Source organism: Lynx rufus, unplaced genomic scaffold, assembly GCF_022079265.1.
Source record: "Lynx rufus isolate CCGP_SWC_20201006 ecotype Redwood Valley unplaced genomic scaffold, mLynRuf1.p SCAF_2, whole genome shotgun sequence".
Taxonomy (NCBI): Eukaryota; Metazoa; Chordata; class Mammalia; order Carnivora; family Felidae; genus Lynx; species Lynx rufus.
In genome coordinates this window covers 18,520,013-18,544,077 of record NW_025814834.1, presented here as the reverse complement: position 1 = coordinate 18,544,077, position 24,065 = coordinate 18,520,013, and the positions used below count along the sequence as shown (strand labels likewise).

Genomic DNA, 24,065 nt, shown 5'->3' with positions numbered 1-24,065 from the left:
TGCAACTGAAATTGTTTATTGAAACCTCAGTTCTACAAAAGCGTGAAAAACCCAAATACAAAGCAGTGGCCAGAGAGGCCTGTGAAGAGAACACCCAGGAGAAGAACTGGAAGAGAGGGAAGCCCAGGAGCAGGGTACTAAGAAGAGGTTGGAAGACAAAAGGGCAGGGCTGAAGGCGGAAGCAGTCCCTGGCTCCTTTAGGCTACACCCAAGGGATGGGGTGTGGAGAGGGTTTCCCACCTGACCCCGCCTTCCCTCGGCAGATCCCACCTTGGCCCTATCAGTCCCTCGCTCTCCTGCTTCAGGGACATCACTCAGGCCCCCAATCAACATTTCCTCCCTCCCTCACCCCACTTTTCCCCTTCCGTCATAGGGAACTCAAAAGCAAAAGTCTAGAACCCAGGGAGGTGGAGAGACAGGGGCTTCTCCTCTGTCTGGCTGTGATGTGGCCCTGGTCACCAAGCTGGAGCTTTCCCTGGTACCATCGCTGCTCTGGCCAAGCAGCCAGCCACTGAGGTCTAGGAGAGTGAGTGACCTTCAGTCCTTCTACCCCACAACCCCTTAAGCTCCATTACCTAGGAGGACGGGGACCAGCCAAGGACCCAGAGAGGTAGAGAGGATCTAAATCAAGCTTTCCCCCCTCTAGGTTCTCAGGGATTCCCAAATCCTCTTAATGCATTTGTTGAATGCCTGCCTAGCCCGGGAAAATGAAAGACTTGAGACGGGCTAGCTCCATGACACTGAAAAGGGAACACTGCTGGGGCGGGGGGAGCAGGGGGGGCATTGGACTCCAGAGCCAGGGTGGAGCCAGGCCACGGGAGTGGTACCCAGGGCTGGGAGACCCAGTGGAGACAGTATGGTTGGAGTGGTGGCAGGCGTGGCAGCTTGGGGAGTCTCTCTGGAGCTTCTGGCAAAGGGGACAGTTATGGAAAAGAGTGGGAGGGGCAGGAGGGTCTGGGGGAGGCAATGGTGGAGGAGTCAGTGAAGCCAGAAGACTGCCCCAGAGTGAACGCAGCCCTGTGTCACCATCCAGGCAGCTGGAGACGTTAACAGGACATGGCAGGCACTGTGGCACGGGAGAAGGTATGCAGGGTTCCAAGAGGCACCTGGAGGCCAGTCCAAGGTCCGGGGGGCCGGGCGAGGGGCTGCAGGGCAGCCCCAAGGACTGGTGAATTACAGCCAGTGACGCCACAGCCAAGGCCACACTGCTCACATATGCCATAGCTAACAGGCAAGACAGCTGTGGGAGCAAAGATAAGAAAAGTCAGTGCCCAAATACCCTTCCCCCAAAACCTGCTTCTGACTGCCTTCAACACATCCATCCCTTGTCTGGAAACTTGTGCTCAAGTCAGAGCTCTCTGTCGCCATCTACTCTCAAACCCCATTTCCTGAGACTTTCAGCATTTGCTCACCCCACCTTACACACCAGCCCAGTTAAGGCCCCTATCTTTCCCAATCCTCCTCACCTTTGCCAGCCGCTGGCAGAGGGAGCCCAGGGCCAACTGCCAGGCCGGCTGCTCCAGCAGCACACACAGGTCTGTGTAGGTGTACCAGCCCCGCCGCCGTCCCTGCTGCTCAGCCACACTGTTGGAAGGGGAGAGAGACAGAGGACACCTTCAACACTCCTGCTGCTGGCCCAGTGGCACCCTCACTCCCCTGGGGACCCACACTGGGGAACCTGTTATACACACAGGTTCCTAAACTACCTGTTGGTCCAGAAACGGAGAGCGAGCCTAAGATCTGTGTTTTAAATAAGGTTCTACCACCCTTCCAAAGAAGATTACAAAGAGGGCAGATAGGTTTTAGGAACAATTACCTTGGGAGATTCGCCTTGTTGTCTCCTCCCTCCCCCCAGTTACACCCTAACCCTAACGGTTTAATTTTTTTTTTTTTCAACGTTTATTTATTTTTGGGACAGAGAGAGACAGAGCATGAACGGGGGAGGCACAGAGAGAGAGGGAGACACAGAATCGGAAGCAGGCTCCAGGCTCTGAGCCATCAGCCCAGAGCCCGACGCGGGGCTCGAACTCACGGACCGCGAGATCGTGACCTGGCTGAAGTCGGACGCTTAACCGACTGCGCCACCCAGGCGCCCTAACCCTAACGGTTTAGATCTAAGCCCCCAAATTCCGTAAGCCCCTCTTCCCAACTCCTAGAACCTACCAGCTCTCCAGCCAGCTCAGCACCTCAAAGATCTCCCGAGGGTCAGTGTAAAGACGCCAATCCTATGGGTAAGAAGAGAAGGGCACCAGGCCAAGTTCGGATAGGAGCCACAGCCATTTAATAACCAACCAAGACCACGGCAGCAGCTACAACCGCCACTACGGCAGACACTTTTCTTGGCACTTACTACGTGCCAGATACTGTTCCAGGAGCTTTTATATATTAACTCATTTGATACCACATTATCTGGTTTCACATTATACCCTCAGTTAAGGGCAAAGAAAGAAAATAATCCTAAGAACGGTCCACACTCATAGGGAGCTCACAGTCATGAGGCAGAGAAACTCTGGAAGCAAATAATCAGAACCCAGTGAGATAAGCTCTGACTCAGAGTGTAACATGTTGGGCCTGAAGGAATTAGGGAATGGTGTGGGGCAGGGAATGGGGGGGGTTCCATTTCTGGCCTCACCATGCCAGGAACCTCCAAAGGCTGTGGTTGGTCCAGAAAGGCTGGGAAGGGAGGACACTAATAAGGAAAAGACACAAGGAGAAAAGGCAAAAAGAAACAAAGAAACTACAGAACGGTGACTGAGAAAAGCAAAGGATGAAGGGAACATGAGGAGCGGTCAAAGAAACAAAGTGAGAAATAGAACAGCTACTCACCATGGCATTCAGGAAGCCCCTCTCCAGGGCATTGAGAGTGGGCACGGCCACACCCCCTGCAGCTCCCCATTCATCATTGAAGACCTCCTCCTCCTCCCCTTCATCATAGAGGTACTTACTGGCCACCATCTGCAGGGCAGCCAGAGGTGGTATCAGAAGCGCTCACACCCGGCTCCTGGGTCACCAGGACCCAGAAGGGGAGGGGGCGTCTTACCATGGAGATCAGGAACAAGTCAGAGGACGACACGTGCTGTAGGTAGTCTGGGTTTCGATGGCGGAGCCGTTCAATGTACACCAGAGCAAGCATCATAGCACACGGGGAGATGCACGCCTCCCTGGGGGGCAGGAAGGATCAGTAATTAACCACAAGGGTCTTTCTTATAACTCTTATGATGCTCATCCCTGTGTCTTTATACCTTCTCTTTAGAGACAACCATTTTCCCCTTTCTCTAGGGCCCAAATACTACCACCCTATCCCCCTCAATTCCAAGCTCACCGGGACACATGAGCTACGTATTTCTTCTGGAGCCGGCGAATAGGGCTGGGGGCTGCCTTCTGGAGCAGTTCCACAGCAATGTCTGCAGAAGGCAAAGGGAAGGCAGAGTAAGCAAACAACTCCTCCCTTGCCACCACCACCCCCAACTCCCCCACGCACCCCCATCCCCAGTGCTATCAGCAGAAGACCCAGATCTGTATTATCTGAAGCCTTGGGGACAGAACCACAGTAACAAAATGTATCAAATTCTCCCACGTTGAGACAAAAAAAACCATTCTACATTTGGATTTCAGCTCCTTCCAACAGGAAGGCTTATTTCCCTGTCACCCGAAATTATCTAGATTTGTCTTTCACCTTGCTCATTTGAGAAAATAAACGTGCCTTGCGAATTTGGGATACATATGATGTGTTTCTCGTATACAAATCAACAGTGGGGGCGCCTGGGTGGCTCAGTTAAGCATCCAGACTCTTGAGTTTAGCTCAGGCTCATGATCTCACAGTTAGTGAGGTCGAGCCCCCTGTCAGGTTCTGAGCTGACAGCGAGGAGCCTGCTTGGAATTCTCTCTCCCTCTCCCTCTCTCTCTCTCTCTCTCTCTCTCTCTCTGTCGCTGTCTTACCCCCCGCCCTACACACATGCACTCTAACACACCCTCTCAAAATAAATAACTTAAAAAAAGAGTGGCACAGATTTGTAAGATAGCAATGTTTTTTTACTCACTCAGGCTAAAAAAATGTGGAATGGAAACACAGTCCTTACACCAGACATGGATAAGTTAGCTATGAAAAGACGGTGTAGCTCATGGGGTACACCGAGTTATTTTGGTGACTGCTGACAACCCCATTTTCATGCTTCTTACTTGCCCAGGTACAAAACACTAACCGGCCACGGGGCTGGAGAGTTCCTCCAAGCTGCAGTCAGCTTCCCAGTCCCAGCCATAGTAGAGTCTCCTTCGGATCCGAGCGCTGAGCTTCTGGTGTCCAGGGAGGAACTGAAATGGCAGGTGGTGGAGGGTGAAAGGCAGGAAAGGCTACGATGGAGATCCCGGCTCCAGGCTGGGAATGGGGTGCGGGGCGGCGGGTTCACCTCACTGCTGGTGGGACCCATGCCCCACCCAGCCCCGTTCTCTAGATTATTTGCCAATGGTAGTTTATCTACACTGAGCGTGGGGGCGAGGCGGCGAGATATCCTCCACCACTGACTACTCTCCAGCAGAGGTTCTCGGAGAAGGTCCCCGGCGGCCGCCCCTACCTCCAGTCCCCTACCCCGCGACTCTCCCTCAGGGCCCAAGGAGCCGGGGCCTCGAGTAGTTAAAGCTCGAGTGGCTGCCGCCCGGCTTCCGCACCAAGCCGTCAGGCGAGTTCGCGGCGCCGCCCGGGCCGCGAGAGGAGCGCCGGGGATCCCGAGCTCAAGCACAGGAAGGCCAGGGAGGGGGCGGGCCGCGCTCTCACCGAGAAGTCCTGGAAGCCCGTGAGGGAGAAGGTGCCTTCTTCGTCCAGCAGGAGCCCGGCCAAGTCCATCGCGCCGCCACCTGCCGCCCTGAGAAAGTGGAAGGGAACGAATGGTAAGGGAGCCGCGGAGCCCTCGCCTGAGCGCCGTCCTCCCCCGCGCGGACGGCCGCCTTCGCCAGCGCAGCCCCCTGTCCTCGCGCCGGCGGCAGCAGGCGGGGCCGGGTTGGCGGGCGCCTCTTCCTGTTCCGCCCCGGGCGGGGCTCGGGGCTCCGGGCTCCGGGCTCCGCGATCCGGGCTCCGGGTGTGGGCCTCGGAGGCCAGGGCGCTCACCTCACCCAGTGGAGAGGAGACTCGGCTGCGAAGCGCGTGTTGTGCCTCTGTCCCGCGTTTAGTAGCCGCGGGGGTGTCGCCGGCGAGTCAGCGCGCGGCACTTCCTGCCGCCCGCGGGGCCCAGCCGCCAGCCCCGACCGCCACGGAGGAGCCAAGCTCGCAAACCTGGTCGCCCAGAGCCCGGGCGAGTCCCAGAACTAAGCCCCAGCGTGCCCTTGTCTGGGTGGGTAATGGGGACAATTCCCGGGGGACCACGCCACACTGAAGATGAACGAGCCCGGCTGACCTTTTCGTATCAATGTGGATGTTAATATGAGTAGAACAAAGATGCAGGACGAATCGCTCCCAAATATGTTTTTAAAAGATACAAACATAGAACAATATACATGTATAAAATGCGTCGGAAAAAACACAGAAGAAATAAGTGGGTACACTGTGGAAACGTGGCAGGGAAACTTTTTGCTGTTTACCTTACTTTCGGTAGCTTGAACTCTAAACCTAATTACGTATTTTGTGGGGTCACTGCAGAAATTAAATGGTCACAAAGAAATACAAAGCGCCTAGTACGCTGTAAGCCTCAGTAAATGGAATTAATGCCCCCCCCCCAAGAGTCAACAGCTAAACAGGATTCTATTTTTAAACCCGCGACCCCAATTTCCCGTTTGAGCAAGGGAATGGAAAAAGCTCCGATACGTGCCGGCAGTAAAGTTTACGTTTGGGGAGGAAACAACTTTACTGAGTAGGTGAAGCTGTTTTCGAGTCAGTCGAGTCACGCGCTGGTGTCTGTTTATCCGCCGAGAGGAGGGAACTGGGAGGACCAGTAAGACAAGGACTGACTAATGGGACAGCCGCCGCCCTTCCCGTGCTGAAGCAGATCCTACTCCGGACACTGGGCATTTGGCAGCCCACTTCCTGCCCCTTCGGCCCGCATCACACCGGGAAAACCGGGCCAGCACGGGACTCCCTAGCCGCCCTGCCTACATAGGCAGAGGAAGACGGCTGGAGTGCGAAGACACGGATACACAGTCCTTCGGTCCCGTGGAGCCGGACAGCGCACAGTCACGACCCGAGATCACGACTCCAGCAACCACAATACGAACCTGCGCAGCATAGGAGCGCTGGCAGCCGCCTGTGCGCAGGCGCGGGCCGCCCTATCCTGGCGGTTACGGTGCATCACGTGACGGGCTCGTCTTTCCTCCGTCACGTGACGGCCCCTGGGCGGCCTCGGCTGCGCTCTCCGCGGCGTGCGCCCCCTTCCGCCTGACGCGCCCCCGGCGGCGGCCGCGCAGCCCTGGCTCCTCGCGGGCTCGGGCGGCGGCTGCGACGGGGCTATGGCGAGCGGCGGCGGCGGCGGTGGTAACACCGGCGCGGGTGGGGGCCCGGGGGCAGGCCTGAGCCTCGGCCTGGGCCTGGGTCTGAGCCTAGGCATGGGGGAGGCCACCGGCGAGGCGGAGGAGGAGGCGGCCACGGCCGAGGCGGTGGGACGCCTGGCCACGACGCTGTGGCTGCGGCTCCGCGGCTGGGAGGCAGTGCTGGCGGCAGCGCAGCGGCTGCTGGTGTGGGAGAAACCGCTGCACAGCCTGGTCACGGCGGCCGCACTCAACGGCCTCTTCTGGTAACGGCCACGGAGAAGGAGGGGGCGGGGCCGGGCTGCGCGGGCGGGCGGGGGCGGGAGGGGCCGGGAGCACCTTTCCCGTTCCTGGGGTTGACACTTGCCTCGGGGGAGTGACCCCCTTCTCCCGTCTGTTGTCGGTCGGGGTTGTCCCATACCTCTGTCTCGGGTCTCGTGGTAGGCCTGGAGGTTCCGGTTCCCCCATCGGTGGGCGCTTTTCCGCCTTTCGCGATGGATGCGGGGGCCTCTCACCCACTCATCGCTGAGGTGCCTGTCTCTCCCTAAGGTTGCTCTCTTCGTCGTCCCTCCGGCCATTCTTCCTACTCAGCGTCTCACTTTTGGCCTATTTTCTGCTGGATCTCTGGCAGCCTCGCTTCTTCCCTGACATCGCAGGTGAGTATTCATTCAGTAAGCCCCGTTGTGCACTTGCTTTGTGCCTGAGCCCGCTGCGTGGGTTGAATGGTGAGGGCAAATGTACAGCAGGCCCCCGGGTCCCAGGCACCACCTTAAAATTAGTGTTACTGTGAGCGTAGTAGTTAAGAGTGCAGACTCTATAGCCACATTGCCTGGGTTCCATTGCTTGCTCTGCCAGTTTGCTGTGCGTGTGACCTTGTAAGAGCCACTCAATTTCTATTTCCCTCGGTTTTCTCTTCTATAAAACAAGAATGATAGAATTTAGTCGGTAAGCAACTGAAGACTAAATGAATTAATACCTGTTCTGTGCTCGTGGTAGAGGTTCAGATAGCACAGGAATCATGGGAATATTAGGTTCTGTTTTTGTTGTTGTTATGCCTGTATTTACTGAATGGGTATTTTGGAGCAATTAGATGTCACCTGTGTGTGAGCTGCTTGGGATGTAAACACGAATAAGGTGTGTTTGAAAAGAGTGAAGTTTGGGGTGCCTGGGTGGCGCAGTCGGTTAAGCGTCCGACTTCAGCCAGGTCACGATCTCGCGGTCCGTGAGTTCGAGCCCCGCATCAGGCTCTGGGCTGACGGCTCAGAGCCTGGAGCCTGTTTCCGATTCTGTGTCTCCCTCTCTCTCTGCCCCTCCCCCGTTCATGCTCTGTCTCTCTCTGTCCCAAAAATAAATAAACGTTGAAAAGAGTGAAGTTTGGGGGCACCTGGGGGGTCTCAGTCAGCTAAGTGTCTTGTCTGACTCTTGATTTCTGCTTGGGTCATGATCCCGAGGGCAGTGAGATCGAGCCCCAAGTCAGGCTACGTGAGACTTTCTCTCTCTCCCTCTCTTTTGCTGCCCCTCCCCCATGCACGCATCTTGTGTGCTCTCTCTCTCTCTCAAAATAAATCAATTAATTAAAAAAAATTAAAGTGTGGGGTACCTGGCTGGCTCAGAGCATTCTTGATATCGGGGTTGTAAGTTCAAGCTTCAGGTTGAGTGTAGAGGTTACTTAGAAATAATAAAGAAATCTTTAAAAGAAAGTGATTAAAGAGGGAGACAGTTGTGTAAATAGCAACAATTATGACAATGTAACTTTTCATACGGTTGGTGTCTGAAGGTGCTCTGGGAATGCAGAGGAGGGGCAACTGTTTCTGCCCTGAGAAGTGTCTCCCAGAGCCCTACCACTCAATAACTTGTTCCCCACCTCTCTCTATAGCATCATCCCCAGAGGAGCCCCACTCTGACAGGTGAGTGCAGGCCAGCTCTTGAAGACAAATGCCCAAACCCTGTTTTGCTTTGGTGCCAGTGTCCCCACAGTGCAGGGCGACACTGCAGGGTCTGCAGAGACCCCAGCATAGCAAATGGACTGGCAACAAGTTCGGTCCTGGGTTCCTATTTAGGTGTTTGGGTGCCTGATGCTTTGGGGGCAGAGGGTTGGGAACTCTGGGCTTTGCTTCCCAAGATGAGGACAGCCTCCCTTTGGGAGGTGGGTTTGTCCAGTTTTTTAGACTGAAGATCTCATTGGCATTCTCAGAGGGATTTGAGTGCCTAGGAAGCTGGTGTCTGAGGCCTCCAGGGGTCATGTCATGTCTCCCCAGTGAGGGTGCGGGGTCAGGCGCCCGGCCGCACCTGCTGAGTGTGCCCGAGTTGTGCAGATACCTGGCTGAGAGCTGGCTCACCTTCCAGATTCACCTGCAGGAGCTGCTGCAGTACAAGAGGCAGAATCCAGCTCAGGTAACCTCTTTCATGTCATATAACAGTTTCCCGCACTGTGGGGAAATAGAGGTAGGGGAATGGGGAGGAGTAACGTGAAATCCCTGGCTGGACACTGAAGGAAGAGGGTTGGGTGCCTTTTTGAGGCAACACATGCAGCGAGTAGCCTGGTACAGGAGTAGTCTCATTTCAGAGAGTAAGTTTGTGATGTTTTGACACTGTTTCCTGTTAAGGGATATCAGTCTGAGTTGTAGGCGTTTGATGATGTCTATTGTAAGCTTACTGAATTGGTTGTCTTGGGCATTCTCTTGACTAGACTAGATCACTGCATCCCCAGAAGGCATACCCCTCCTTCCACCAGCTGAACAGCAATTTCTTGCCCAGATGAGTGGGGCATATACCTCTCAGACCCTGTTCTCTTCTCTGCAGTTCTGTGCTCGAGTTTGTTCTGGCTGTGCTGTACTGGCTGTGCTGGGACACTACGTTCCGGGGATTATGATTTCTTACATTGTCTGTGAGTCGACTTTAACCCCTGCCTTTCCCAAAGCTGGTTCCTTCTCTTTCCTTGGACTGGGTCAAAGGGACTGGCTAGCCCTAAGGGAGGATGGTGCACTCTCTCTCTTTTTTTTTTTTTTTTTTTTTTTTGATGATCTGTTTACGGAGATCTCCAGGGGATGCTGGAGTGTTAGTGATGGTGGAAGAGTCATCTGGGCAGGAGAGTGGTAGATGTGGAGGGAGGAGGTTTGTCCAGCCTCCAAAAAGCCTTCAGCTCTTTCTGTTTAGGGACCAGTTGCATGAGGGCCCTCAGAAAATAGGCATAGGAAGCCCTGAGTGGACTCTCTAACCTCCAGTGCTGAGCATCCTGTTGTGGCCCCTGGTGGTTTATCATGAACTGATCCAGAGGATGTATACTCGCCTCGAGCCCCTGCTCATGCAGCTGGACTACAGCATGAAGGCAGAAGCTGATGCCTTGCATCACAAACACGACAAGAAGAGTAAGGGGCTCCCATGCCCAGGAGGGGGGTGTGGGGGAAGGCATCGGTTTATGGCTCATGAAGTGCCCTGGAACTTAGATACTCTCTAGTCTCTTGACCACGTTTGTCCCCCACCACCGTCTCTGCTTGGTCACTGCCCTGCTGTTATTTCTCTAGAGCGGCAGGGGAAGAATGCACCTCCTGGAGGTGACGAGCCACTGGCGGAGACAGAGAGTGAAAGCGAAGCAGAACTGGCTGGCTTCTCCCCGGTGGTGAGGTCCAAGGGAGATGGGATGCCAAGTAGAGGCTGGAGGAGAATCTGCTTCAGAGCAGCTACTTCTCAAGAGGGTGGGAGGCAGTGGGCGGGGGTGCTTTTGAAAAATCGGTTCTCTTATTTTCTCATCTGTTCTGTTATCTGGGTTCTCCTGCAGGTGGATGTGAAGAAAACCGCATTGGCCTTGGCCATAACAGACTCAGAGCTGTCAGACGAGGAGGCTTCTATCTTGGAGAGTGGTGGCTTCTCTGTATCCCGGGCCACAACTCCACAGCTAACTGATGTCTCAGAGGGTATGAGAAGCCCTTTGTCCTCCCAGTCTTCCTGTTCCCTGTTGTGGATGCTGGCCATGTTCTCTGACTATCACCCCCAGAAATGTTTTTTCTGGGAACTGATCCTGTAATTCGACTTCAAGCTCTGAAAGACCTTAACGCCTAAGGCCTGGTCCAGTATTCCATGTCCTGAGTTCTCATCCTTGAATTGACTGCCTGTTGTGAGAGTTCAGAAGAGCAGGCCCATCCACCCATTCCTGACTCTTTGTTTTCTGCATAGATTTGGACCAGCAGAGCCTGCCAAGTGAGCCAGAGGAAGCCCTGAGCCGGGAGCTGGGGGAGGGAGAGGAGACGGAGCCAGTCCCTCCTGAAGACCTGCTGGGCCCTCCTCAGGCCCTCTCAAGGCAAGACCTGGACTCGGAAGAAGAGGAGGAAGATGTGGTAGCCAAGGAAACCTTGCTTCGGCTCTCGTCCCCCCTTCACTTTGTGAACACGCACTTCAACGGGGCAGGCTCTCCCACACATGGAGGGAAGCTCTCCCCTGGAGGACCAGCGGAGACACTGAGCCCGGAGGCAGTGAGTGGTGACCTCCCCACTCCACCGAACACCCTGTCACCCCTACTTTGCCTGGCCGAAAGTGACCCGGTCCCCTCCCCCTCAGTGCTCCCACCTCCTCCCCAGGACTTGCCCCAGCCCCTGTCTGTCCCTGAGGAAGAAGAGGCACTTACCACTGAGGACTTCGAATTGCTGGATCAGGGGGAGCTGGAACAGCTGAATGCTGAGCTGGGGTTGGGGCCAGAGACACCCTCAGAGCTCCCTGATGCTCCACCCCCTCCATCCCTAGGGCCCGACACCCTCTCTCTGGTACAGTCAGACCAAGAGGCTCAGGCCGTGGCAGAGCCATGAGCCACGGGGGAAGGAGTTGCAGGCACAGTAGGGTTTCCTGGCCAGGGACGTCACCGTTTCCTCTTTTCCCTACTCTAGGGAGGGGTCGTACATGGGGAAGCTGGCTGTCAGATGGTAGCCAGTCCACCCTCTGCCTGCCTGCCTGCCTGCCTGCTGTCCCAGGCCTGGAACAGTGCCTGTGCCTGGGATTGGTTTTAAGTTTGTAAATAATTTTACACTTGGGTTAGTGGATGTGAACAGGGCTAGGGAAGTCCTTCCCACAGCCTGCACTTGCCTCCCTGCCTCATCTCTACTCTCATTCCACTATGCCTCCAGCCCTGGTGGTCGTTCCCTTTCTTTTTCCTCCTATCCTCAGGGACCTGTGCTGCTCTGTCCTCGTGTCCCACTGGTTGTTTAGTTTGGGCACTTGACCATTTGTCTTTCCTGTCCCGTGTTCCTCTCTGCTTTATATCCTGCCTGTGTCCTGTCCTTAGCAGCTCCATCCCCGCTCTTTGCCGGCTCCTTCCCAGCAGGTGGTGGCTAAGCTTTAGGGAGGCTCCTGTCTGGGTGGTACAGACTAAACCTGGGGTGGTGGGTCAGGCCGGTGGTTATGCACTTAACGTCACTATAGCCCACATAACCTGCACCGCGCCCTCGCCCTAGATCATCCCAGCCTTTCGTGATGAGGGAGGAGAGCGGGAATCCCACAGCATGTGCACCAGCACTGCATTAGTGAGCAGGAGCTCCGTCTTGTTGGGATGAAGGGTCCTCTTACTCTAGGAAGGAATAAGGCAACCGCTCTCTGGGCCGTGAATGGTCCTGGTGTGGTGGGACCCCCTACTAGGGTCAGGAAGTGGACAGTAACATCTGTGCAGGTGTTGAGTGGAAAAATAAAGTGTTGATTGGCTAGAACTGCTGCTGCCTGCCTGCCTCGCTGTGAGCTGCCTCCCACACTGCTCTGTTCCTTCCTCACCTCTCACCCCTCACCCTTGTGCCCTCAGACTTGTTCCTGGCTATTTATTTACCTTGGTGCAAAACAAGGCCAGAAGCAAGGATTACCCCAACAGCCCTAACTTGCCCTTAGTCATCTTCCCTGACAGAGTGATCTGTACAGTGAGATTTAGCATGTGTGAATAAAGTGTACACAGGAGGAAACTGCCTCGTCTTCCTAGTCAGTACAAATCGAGGACCAGAACGATCGTTTTCTGCCATGTTGCCTACAACCTCAGTGTCCCCACAAGTCCTGTCCCGTCTGCATATTCACAACTAGCTCACTCAACCGTGACTTGTTTATACTGGGAACCCAAACAAGACCTATACCCATATCAAAACTGCTTTGAGTCCAAGGAACACTGAAGAAATAGCACGAATCAAAAGCAGAATATGTGCTTGGCACTCTTCCAAGCGGTTTATTATATTTATTAACTCATTGTTTCCCCTCCTAATCCTGAGACACATAGCAACTCCATTTTACAGGTGGGCTAACTTTCCTGAAGACCACAGTCCTAGTAAATGATGGAGTCCGGATCCAAACTTAAGCAGTTTGGCTCCAGCGGACGCCCTGGAACAGGAAGCCCCTGTTCATTAAAAGGGCACAAATGGGGAGGTGTTGGAGGATGTAGGAACTATAGAGAACCAATAGCTTTGTAGAGTGGACTCCGGAATCCTTGCTTTTTAGGGGGAAGAACAACATTAGAGAAATCCCTGAATTGAGCAGATGGCCTCTTTGAGGAGTTCACATTCTCTGCCTTCAGCTGGAAGCATACTGTACTGCAAGGCTGCCTGATTTTGGGGGGTTGACTCACATGCCATGTCTCTCCTAAGCACGTGAGAATATTTTCCTCCACTTATTTCATCTTTTCCTGAGAGACCATCCTTTAGGGTTGATTGAGGCCCTGTCCTCTCCCTCCAAAGGACCATGCACTTCTAATCATCTGGTGGTCTCAGAAGGGAAAAAATAGAGTTCTAATCAACAAATGGGAGATTCAAGAAAAATAGAATTAACCGATCAGAAAGACAATAGCTGCCATATGCGTCACCTTGAATCCATTTTTTTTTAACTGAATTTTATGTTTACTTATTTTGAGAGGAGGGAGGGGCAGAGAAAGGGAGAGAGAATCTCAAGTAGGCACTGTGTCCAGTGCTGAGCCGGATGCAGGGCTTGGTCCCATGACCCCGGGATCATGATCTGAGCTGAAATTAAGAGTCAGATGCTTAACTGACTGAGCCACCCAGACACCCCCATTTCCTTCTTACACTTACACTCTGAAGATAGAGCCAAAAGCCTTGGATCAAAACATTCGCCATAGATTTGAAGTTCATGAGGGTCAATTCTTGACATTCACCTTGGTCTGATGGTTGCTACATGTTTGTCTACAATTTTTTTTCATTATCAGGTGTCCTGGCTATTTCCTGCCCATGATGAAAGGGACAAGAAGAAAGCTTTTCCTATGAGTGAAAGAAAAACGGGCAGAGATGTGAAACCTACAATTTAGGCTAAACAAAAATCACCAGTAGTAGTACAGGCTGGGGCAACAAGAGTCAATTACATTTATGTTGGAGGAAGGGCAGTGTTGTTTAGTCAACTATACATTCAAACAGCTGACAGTGTAAGGTGTCTGGTCATAAACTTAATTTTAGGCTGCATTGCTAGAAATAGAGTTTCCCAAGGAAGGAAGATAATACCTGTAGTGTGCTGTGCACAAGTTAGAATACTGACAGGGGATGGCTTCCTACACTCATAGACAAGCTGACACAGTGCAGTGTGCCCAGTAGAGGATCACCAGAGATGAAGGCTGAAAATCGTCATCTGGGGAACCGGTGAGGGAACAGAGAATGTTGTCCCAAGAAAAGAGAGAGCTGAGCTGAGTCACATTAGCTGCCTTCAAACTTTGAAGGGTTATCTGTAGGACTTCAGAGGGCAGAAATTAAATCTTTGACAAGAATTTGATCAATAATAGTGCTTGGCAGAATTTGTTTTTCTGGTCAAAGGATATTGCAAAATGGAGTAGATTTAAATGATCTTTAAAAGTACAGAGATCAAGGATTAACAGATCAAGAACTGTCCATTCCATCGTGGAAGGACAATAATATACCACCATGTTGCTTTCCTTTTAACGTCTGACTGAAGTTTCCTTGGACTCCTTCCTGCTCCCTTAAATGTTGGTGATCGTCAAGTCTGTCACTGGTTCATCTTTCTTCCCACTGCCAGGGCAATTTCACATGTTTACCCATTTAGTTTCTACTCACGTGCTGATGACTTCTGCATCTTAACGCGACTCCTTGCCCAGAACTTCCAACGAGGCATCTCCACCTGAACCTCTCTTAGGTACTTACTGCTCAGCATACTGAAAACTCAACACACCCTCTTTCCGCTCTGCCCTCCACCCCCACCTCCCCTAAATAGATGGGCTTTTTCTATATTTTCCATCCTGCTTGCTGCCATCACCAACCATGAAGCCCTACTATCCGCCTCATCCCACACCCAGTCACCAGTCGCTGCTATTTTGATGTCCTAATTACTTCTTGATTCTGTCACTTTTATCACCGCCCTGATCCACATCTCTCTCATCACTCATCTGGCACACTGTGACAGTTTCCCTGCCCACACTCCTGTCCCCCACTGAAATTCGTGCCCTGAAATATGGCTAGATTATTTTAAAATGCAAATTTGGTAAGCCTTTCTGCCATTTAATATTGATAAAAGGCTCTCCTACAAACTTTCATTCAAGCTCCCTGATATGGTTTAAAAGCCTCTGAGATCTGTCCCTGCCCTGTCTTGCCTTTTTTTTTTTTTTTTTTTTTTTTTTTTTTTTTTTTTGGTGGTGAAACTAGAAGGGAATTTATTTCAGTGAGCCAACACTGGGAGTGCCTTGTCTTGCTTTTTACACTACAGCACCAAACCCCACACAGCTTGTCCTCCCCCACCCTTGCTTTGCACACACACACACCCCATCCTTCTGTTTGGCAAACACTTCACTTGTCTTTGAACATGTACTTTAGGGCACTCTCCATCTACAAAGACTCCCTTGATGTCTCACATCACTTGCCCCCCACGTCAGACCTGCTCTCCTGGTGTTCCCTCAGTATCCTTCTGTTTTTCCATGTATCACGTGGAATCTTCATTCTCTCTATACAAGTATGATATGGGGGGGAGATACAGGTATATGTGTGTATGTATAACCTCCACTATACTGCTTATTCTGGAAGGCAGGGACTATGTTTTAATCATCTGAATATTCCAAGAGCCTAACACAGTGCCTGGCACATAGTAGATGTTCAGTAAACATATTTCAAACATACTAAACCAGTGCTTGAACTTTTGAAGCAGCCAATGTAAATAGATTTTTGTGTGGTACATACCTATTGACAGTAAATATCTTGCCTTTGTTTGCTATTGTTTTAGAGTGGATGGTAGCTAAGCTAACGTAACCCGCACATAGACTTGTGAGCTCTTTGTTCCTCTGCTAGGCTAAAAGCAGTGAAAATTATCTAGATTTGGAATTTCGTATTTGTTGGTTTTGGAGCTAAAGGCTTTTCTGAGTTTAAAGTAAGAGTGCCCAACCAGCTTGATCTTCCGTGATTGTATCAAAGTATCATGTTTCCAAAACAGTTTTGACCAAACTATTTAGACTCAGCTAAATATTTTCCTTTTAAAATCTTTTTAAAATTTTTTAAATGTTTGTTTATATTTGAGGGAGAGAGACACAGGGCAGGGTAGGGGCAGAGAGAGAGGGAGACACAGAATCTGAAGCAGACTCCAGGCGCTGAGCTGTCAGCCCAGAGCCCAATGTGGGGCTTGAACCCACGAGCTATGAGATAATGACCTGAGCTGAAGTCAGACGCTCAACTGACTGAGCCACCCAGGCACCCCTCAGCTAAATATTTTCATCAAAAATCCAGTTATATGTATTAGTGCATGCTTGAAAAAAAATGTGACTCTGCAGAAATGGAATAAGGTTAAAAGAAATCTCATTTTCTTTTTAAGTATGAAAAGTGAGTGGACTCCCCTTCAAAATGTCTATTTCATAAAAGATAATGAAAATCTGAGGAACTATTCAAGATTGAAAAGGAGACCAAAGTGGGGTGCCTGGGTGGCTCAGTCGTTTAAGTGTCTGACTCTTGGTTTCGGCTCAGGTCATAATCTCAGAGTTTCGTGAGTTCAAGCCCTGCATCGGGCTCCGTGCTGGCTAGTGCGGAACCTACTTAGAATTCTCTCTCCCTCTCTCTCTACTCCTCCACTGCTCATGCTGTCTCTGTCTCTCTCAAACATAAATAAATAAACTTAAGAAAAAAATATTAAAAAAGAAAAGGAGACCAAAGAGAAATGACAGTAAATGCAAGGGATGATCTTGGATCTGGGTGGGAGAAAAAAAGTTCCTATAAAGGTCATTATTGGGACAACCAGTAAAATTTGAATATGGATTGTATATTACATAAAAGATTGTATCAAGATCAAACTTCCTGAATTTCACTTTGTTTCTAAAAGAGGGTATCCTTATTTTAGGATATACATCCTGAAGATTTCAGAGATGAAGGGTCATGTTCTCTGCAAAGTATATCAAATGATTTGAAAAAGTAAATAAATAAATGAGTATGTGAATGTATGGTGTGTGTGTGTGTGTAGAGAAAGGGAGGAAGGGAGAGAGAGGGACAGATGGACATAATGATAAAGCAAACGTGGCACAATGTTGGGAAGAAATACGTATGATAAATACAACATATGGAAGTTTGTTATTCAGTGGATAAATGTTGTATATTGAGACAACTAAATAGAATGAACAAAGTGTAAGAACAAAAATATGCATGAATCTCAAACAAAATATTGAATAAAAGAAACTAGACACAAAAAATACATATGATTCCATTTATATAAAGTACATTTATATTGTTAGAAGTCAAGATAGTGGCTACCCTTGGGGTGGGGGAGCAGCATTTGGAGGAATCTTCTTAAGGGTGGTGATATCTCATTTCTTGATCTGGGTGCTGGTTATACGGAAGTGTTGAACTTGTGAAAATCCAATCACCTATATACATTTCTGTATGTATTAGTTATACATCAACAAGAAGTGTCAATACCAAGTGTATTGATTATCTATTTCTGCATAACAAGTTACTCCAAAACTTAGCAACCTAAAACAACATTATCTCACACTATTTCTGAGGATCAGGATCTGGGAGCAGCTTAGTTGGGTGGTTCTGGTTCAAAGTCTCCCACAGGGCTGCAATGAAGATGTCAGCTAGGGCTGGCTGCAGTCATCTGAAGGCTGGACTGGGGCCAACAGATCTGCTTCCATAATGGCACACTGAACACAGCTGTTGGCTAGAAGCCTCTGTTACTCACTGGCAAGAGGCCTCAGTTCCTTATCATGCTAACCTCTTCCTATGGCCATTCAAGTGTCTTCACATGACAGCTACCTTCCCCAGAGCAAGTGATCCAAGAGAGAGCAAGAAGGAAGCCACAATGCTTTTTATGACCTAGTGTCAAAAGTCACACTCTATCACCTCCACCATATTCAATTTGTTAGAAACCGGTCACTGAGTCCAGCTCACACTTTTGAAGGGAGAAGAAGCAAAGAATTCGGGGACATATTTTAAAACAACCACACCAAGCTTACCTGGAAATTTCATTAAAAGATTTGGCTTATCTACATATTAAAAATAAATAAATAAAGACCACGTATTAACACGTGGGAAGTGGACAGTACAGTAATAGCTAATTATATATGTTTGCTAAGTTATTTAGTACACATGATACTATGATACACATAGATCTAAGTGCTTTACATGTATCCTTTTATGTACTCCTCACCACTGCATTTTGACGTAGGATTCCCTCACCTCCTACTTTACAGATGATGAAATTGAGGCCGAATGAGGTAAATGGCTTGCCCAAAGTTACACAGCTAGTTGTGGTTATAGCACTGCTTTTCAGTATTCTGGTTGTCCCATACATCCTCATATTTTAAAGCACCAACATAGAATTGTAGGTGAGGTAAAATGATTCTTTCAACATTAGAAAAAGAAATTTGAATTCTGGGTCAGTTATAAATGAGGTATAGCTGAATTAAAAATTTGAACACACAAAGTGTTACTTGTTTAAAAAGCACTATTGCACTCCACAGACTTCAGGAGGAGAAAAATATGTCAACAGACAAAATGAGCTTCTATTACAAAAATACTTTTACTAGTTCAAGGACACTTTAAACAACTAGAATTAATAACAGGACAACATGAAAATTAATATAGATTCTCTGCATCAGAATCTCAATCTCTAGTCAATGAAATTAAAGAAGATGGATACAAATCAGAAACTTTCCATTTGAAACAAAAACGTGAGTTTGCCAGAGATCAAAAGGATCACATCTACCTCGAGAAACAAAAACATTGGTTCAAAAAGATCTCCTTGTTACACTTAGGGTGAGCATACATAACATATAGACTTGTCAAATCGCTATGTTGTACACCTCAAACTAATGTAACGTTGTGTGTCAACTATACTTTTTTTTTTTTAACATTTTATTTATTTTTGAGACAGGGAGAGACAGAGCATGAACGGGGGAGGGTCAGAGAGAGAGGGAGACACAGACTGAAACAGGCTCCAGGCTCTGAGCTGTCAGCACAGAGCCCGACGCGGGGCTCGAACTCACAAACTGTAAGATCATGACCTGAGCCGAAGTCGGACGCTTAACCGACTGAGCCACCCAGGCGCCCCAACTATACTTTTATTTACTTATTTATTTAGTTATTTATTTTAATGTTTATTTATTTTTGAGAAAGAGAGAGACAGTGCATGTGGGGGAGGAACAGAGAGAGAGGGAGACACAGAATACAAAGTGGGCTCCAGGCTCTGAGCTGTAGCACATAGCCCGATACGGGGCTCGAACTCACAAACTGTGAGATCATGACCTGAGCCGAAGTCCGATGCTTACTTAACCCATTGGGCCACCCAGGTGCCCTGAGAACTTTTTTTAAAAGTATAGTTGACACACACAGGGTGCCTGGGTGGCTTAGTCGGTTAAGCGTCCTGCTCAGGTCATGATCTCACCATTCATGAGTTCGAGCCCCACTTCAGGCTCTGTGCTGACGGCTCAGAGCCTGGAGCCTGCTTCTGATTCTGTACCTCCCTCTTTCTCTGCCCCTCCCCCACTCACGCTCTCTCTTTCAAAAATTAATTAATTAATTAAAAAAATAAGTTCTCAAACAAGAGATGAGATTATTTTAATAAGGAGGAATCAGAGAACTATATTTGAAGTTAGATTTACAACTTCATCTCCTCACATTCTCTTGACTCAGTAAAACACCAGAAAGCCTTTCCAGCAGCTAGGAAAATTTGCACAAAAAATACACTTAAAACTTAATGGTGAAATCTTTACGTATTTTAAGAAATTATTACTTTAAAAAAAAGCAAATAATTTTATTTTCAATTATTTATGATTATATTTTAACTTTTACTGATGTTTAGTTTATGCTTTAAAATAATATTTGATTAATTTTATATTCTGGTAATCTATAGTAAAACAATATATATTTAACATTCACGCTTTTTAAAAATTTTTGTATTTAAATTCTAGTTAGTTACCATATTGGTTTCAGGAGTAGAATTTAGTGAGTCATCACTTACCCACAACACCCAGTGGTCATCACAAGTGCCCTCCTTTAATACCCATCTAGCCCATCCCCCTCCCTCCTCCTTCCATCAGGGGGAAGGAAGAAGGAGACAGCGAGACTCTTGAAGCAGGCTCCACCTCAGAGAGGAGCCCGATGCAGGGCTGGATTCTAAGACCCTAGGATCATGACCTGAGTGGAAATCAAGGGTCTGCCGCTCAACTGACTGAGCCACCCAGACACCCCCAGAAACTACTTTTTTAAATGTTGAACATTTTGCTGTAAAAATAAATGATTCCTTTATTTAAAATAAATACTCGAAACATCAGTGAAGTCATTTTGGTCTGATCTGTCAACCTCTAATGGCTAGTAATTACTGACACTGTGATTTGAACTTGCTCAGAATAGCTCCAATTTTACATTTCATCTAAATCAGGGGTTTTCCGGGTGCCTGGGTGGCTCAGTTGGGCAAGCATCAGATTTCAGCTCAGGTAATGATCTCATGGTTCGTGAGTTCGAGCCCTGTGTTGGGCTCTGTGCTGACAGCCTCCTTGGGATTCTCTGTCTCCCTCTCTCTCTGCCCATCCCCTGCTGGCTCTCTATCTCTCTCTCTCAGAACAAATAAATAAACAGTAAAAAAAAAAAAAAAAAAATCAGGGCTTCTCAGCTGTTGACTAAATGTACTATTGACCTTCTGAGCCAGATAATTCTTTGTTGGTGGTGGTAAGGATCATCCTGTTCATTGTAGAATGGAGAGCAGCATTGGATGTCCAATAGCACCCATTGGATGTCCATTGGATGCCAATAGCACCCTCCCCAAATCCCCTCCACCCTCACAAATGTTCCCTCAGGGCAAAATTGCCCCCTGTTGAGAACTATTGATCTAAATTATACTGCTCTGGCTATATGGAAAGAATACTAAACTTGGAATCAAGGTGTGAATTTGAATGCTAGTTTTCCCAGCTATACATGTTTAGAAGCACACCTTTCAAAATAATACAAAAGTTACCTGGCTTTTCAGCTTCATGTCTGGGGCACCTGGGTGACTCAGTCGGTTGGGGGTCCGATTTCGGCTCAGGTCATGATCTCTAGGTTCATGGGCTTGAGCCCCGCATCGGGCTCTGTGCTGACAGCTCAGAGCCTGGAGCCTGCTTCTGATTCTGTGTCTCCCTCTCTCTCTGCCCCTCCCCTGCTTGCTTTCTGTCTCTCAAAAATGAATAAACCTTTAAAAATTTTTTAGAAAAAAAGACTGAGATTTTCTTACCTTTGCTTTCCTATTTTTCCATTTTGTTTTCTTTTTTGTTCTTCTTTCTAAAATATCTTCTCAATTTTACATTGCAACCATTCTTCTGAATTGTTTATCCTGTGATTATATTTTTTATTTCGAAGAACTTTCTTTGTTTTCTGAATATCCCTTTTTAGAGTTTCTTGCTCTTGTGCGTTAGATGAAAAATCTGTTCTTTGAAGGTAATTGCATTAATCATTATTAATATGTCATATAACTATATATTATATAATCACACATAAAATATTATTATATATAATACCAAATAATAGTTCTATTAATTATATTTTTATGTTCCCTGCATTGTCACTGGTGCCCCCCACCCCCCACATTTTTTTCTTTATTTTGGCCTCTGTCTTTCATGATAGAGATTTCCCAAATCCTGGTTTGCTCCTTCATATTTGAGTAGAGGCTCCTAAAAGCCAAATGAATACTCTCCAGGCACAAGTAGGACCCAGTGCTTGGCATCTTTCCTGTAGGGTGATTTGGCAGAGACAACCATTTTGTTGGGAACCCCCCAATGCCAGTATCTGTGGATCTTTTTGCTTAGGCCGGTCAGTTCCCCTAGAGAAGAAGGCTGCACTTTCCAGCATGAGGAGTATAAACTTGACTGCCAGTGCTCTAGAAGCCAGCTGAAATAAGGGTGTGGTTTCTCTTCTCCCCCGTCAGCTGCATCTGATGGCCCTAAGCCCAGAGTCCCTCTGGTCTGTTCTCAGGAGGATATACCTCCTGCCTTCTGTTGAGATAAGAGAGGCAATCATCTGGCCGCTCAGATCAGAGGAGGGAATCTGGGAATCTAACAGCTCCTTATGTGGATCTTCAACTCATCCCTCTGTTTTCAGCCCCAGTCTCCCATTTCACCTTCAGATATAACTGTTTCTTCCCATCCCAAGCCTTTCCAAGGCCCTGCAGCCCAAATTGACTTATGCCCCCAATCATCCCTCCTCTATTAGCTTTCCATTTTCCAAGATTTTTTAAAAATCGTATCTAAATAATATCTAGTCATTTTTAAATCATGTGTTCTTTCTCCTGCTCTCTTTATTCTCTTATTTTAGGGGAGTTTGAGAAGGGAACAAACATAAAATGTGTGTGTTCAATCTACTTTATTTAACAGAAAGTTCCTTTTCCACTCTCCTAGCCTCTTGTGCACTCAATCTCCTCCATGCCCTACTTGTTAGGGTAATCTATAACATTTGCAGTGTTCTTCCCATACCCTTCCTGGGGCTGGAATACCTCTGGCATCTTGTCTGCCTGGGGAATTCCCACTGTCCCTCCCCAATCCCACTCCTGGGCATTACTGGCCCCCTTTTCTGTGTTCTATAGCTTATGTACATTCATTAGAGCACAGTTTTCCAACTAGGAGTCATGGATTAGTGGGTCATGAAATCAACTTAGGGACCCTTAGATAGTATTTATGTTACATTTAAATATATTGGGATGAGACGTAAAATATATTTCTTGGCGTGGGTCAAGGTTGAATAAGTTTGAAAGCCACTGTATTAGGGCATTTTTCACTTTGAATTGGTTGTTTATATGTCTTTACTACTAGACATTGAGCAACTAGGGGGTAGAGACCATGAGTTATTCACTTTCTCTATGCCCGGGGTATTATGAAATCCAACAAGGCTTGGTCAATATTTAGTGGGTTGAATCAAATATGTATGAGATCACTGTGTAACCCATAAAGTCATATGAACTTGAACTATATACCTAAACTAGGAGTCTAATTAGCTCACAGGACAGCTAGGGCACTTGAGGACAAGTGACAATATTGTCACAAAGGTTGTGTATCACATACCTGAGGCAGCAAGGCAGACCTCAGTGAAGGTGGACCTATGCTGCTCTACTAATTCCTGGGATCTGAAGCCAGCTCCAAGAGCTTCCCCATCCTGGTTATCTCACTTAGATATTTAAACATCTTGCTCTGCTAGGGTGTTTGATTATTGATAACCCTTGAATAGATCTGGGATTCCCTACAAACACTCTGAGAAACCCGCCACTTAAGATTCCTCTTTTCAGTTGTTAAAAAGGTTATAAAGTAGATTTGGGGGAGGCAATGTTGTATAATGATTTCATCATACAAGCGACTTACGGCCATACAAAAATCTGGCTCCAGATGCTATCTCCTTGAGAAAGTAACTTATCTCTCAAATTCAGTTTTCTTTCTTTTTTAAAAAAATTTTTAATGTTTATTTATTTTTGAGAGGGAAGGAGAGTGTGAGCGGGGGAGGGGCAGAGAGAGAGGGAGCCGGAGAATCCCAAGCCGACTCTGCACTCAGCACAAAGCCCAGCTCGGGGCTCGAACTCATGAACCACAAGATCGTGACCCATGACCGGAGCCAAAATTGGATGCTCAACCCACTGAGCCACCCAGGCGCCCCTCAAATTCACTTTTCTCATCTGCAAAATGGGAATACATAATATCCACTTCAAAAGGTAACACGTGAATAAGACCAGGACTGGACAGTGAACAAAACAGCTTTCCTTTCCTTTTCTGTATGTGTTCTCTAAGAGTTGTTTGAAGAAGAGGAAAACCACTAAACAGATACCATCAGGCTAACATTTGAGTCAAACTGGGCCCGAGATACCTTGACTGGCATCCTCACTTTGACCTTGTCTGCTTTAAACCTGCTGGCCCCGAAACAAGAGGTGCCTGGCCATCACCCCACGTGCTAAGTTGTAGAGCCAATTTCTGCTGTTTCAGGGAGGAGGCTGAGGCTCAGTTACCCACAGCTGAAGCACAAAGCTGCTTCTCAGGTCTGCGTATGCTTTGTGGGTCTACAAAGAGACTTGCGCAGTGTTCAACTGTTAACTGATAACTTCTGACACACCTTGTTCAAGGTAGAAATGTTACTGGATTTCTCTCCATTATTCCTTTATTCAGGGAGCAAGGGACCTACATTCAATCTATGCATTAGGGGGTGGTGACTTGGGTTGGTTCACCA

The 24,065-nt window shown here is 48.4% G+C and overlaps 2 protein-coding genes across 3 annotated transcripts; one reads left to right on the top strand and one right to left on the bottom strand.

The window, feature by feature from the left end:
* On the bottom strand, positions 1 to 6,277 carry CNPPD1 (cyclin Pas1/PHO80 domain containing 1). 2 transcript variants are annotated; one of them, XM_047083088.1, is made up of 9 exons: positions 5,102 to 6,277; positions 4,772 to 4,859; positions 4,203 to 4,311; positions 3,323 to 3,404; positions 3,041 to 3,161; positions 2,827 to 2,955; positions 2,164 to 2,225; positions 1,467 to 1,584; positions 1 to 1,240 (listed from the first exon to the last, which is right to left on the bottom strand). In XM_047083088.1, exons 2-9 carry the CDS (start codon positions 4,838 to 4,840, stop codon positions 695 to 697), a joined length of 1,236 nt encoding a protein of 411 aa, XP_046939044.1. In that variant the 5' UTR covers positions 4,841 to 4,859; positions 5,102 to 6,277; the 3' UTR covers positions 1 to 694. The 2 variants fall into 2 exon arrangements, with proteins under 2 accessions (XP_046939044.1, XP_046939045.1); XM_047083089.1 differs by having other exon boundaries at positions 5,799 to 6,270.
* Positions 6,278 to 6,417: 140 nt separating this feature from the next.
* RETREG2 (reticulophagy regulator family member 2) lies at positions 6,418 to 12,383 on the top strand. Its single transcript, XM_047083087.1, has 9 exons — positions 6,418 to 6,716; positions 7,000 to 7,106; positions 8,327 to 8,357; positions 8,709 to 8,844; positions 9,253 to 9,337; positions 9,675 to 9,818; positions 9,975 to 10,069; positions 10,229 to 10,364; positions 10,624 to 12,383. The coding sequence occupies exons 1-9, from the start codon at positions 6,433 to 6,435 to the stop codon at positions 11,247 to 11,249; spliced, it is 1,644 nt and encodes a 547-aa protein (XP_046939043.1). The 5' UTR covers positions 6,418 to 6,432; the 3' UTR covers positions 11,250 to 12,383.
* The last annotated feature ends 11,682 nt before the right edge of the window (positions 12,384 to 24,065 follow it).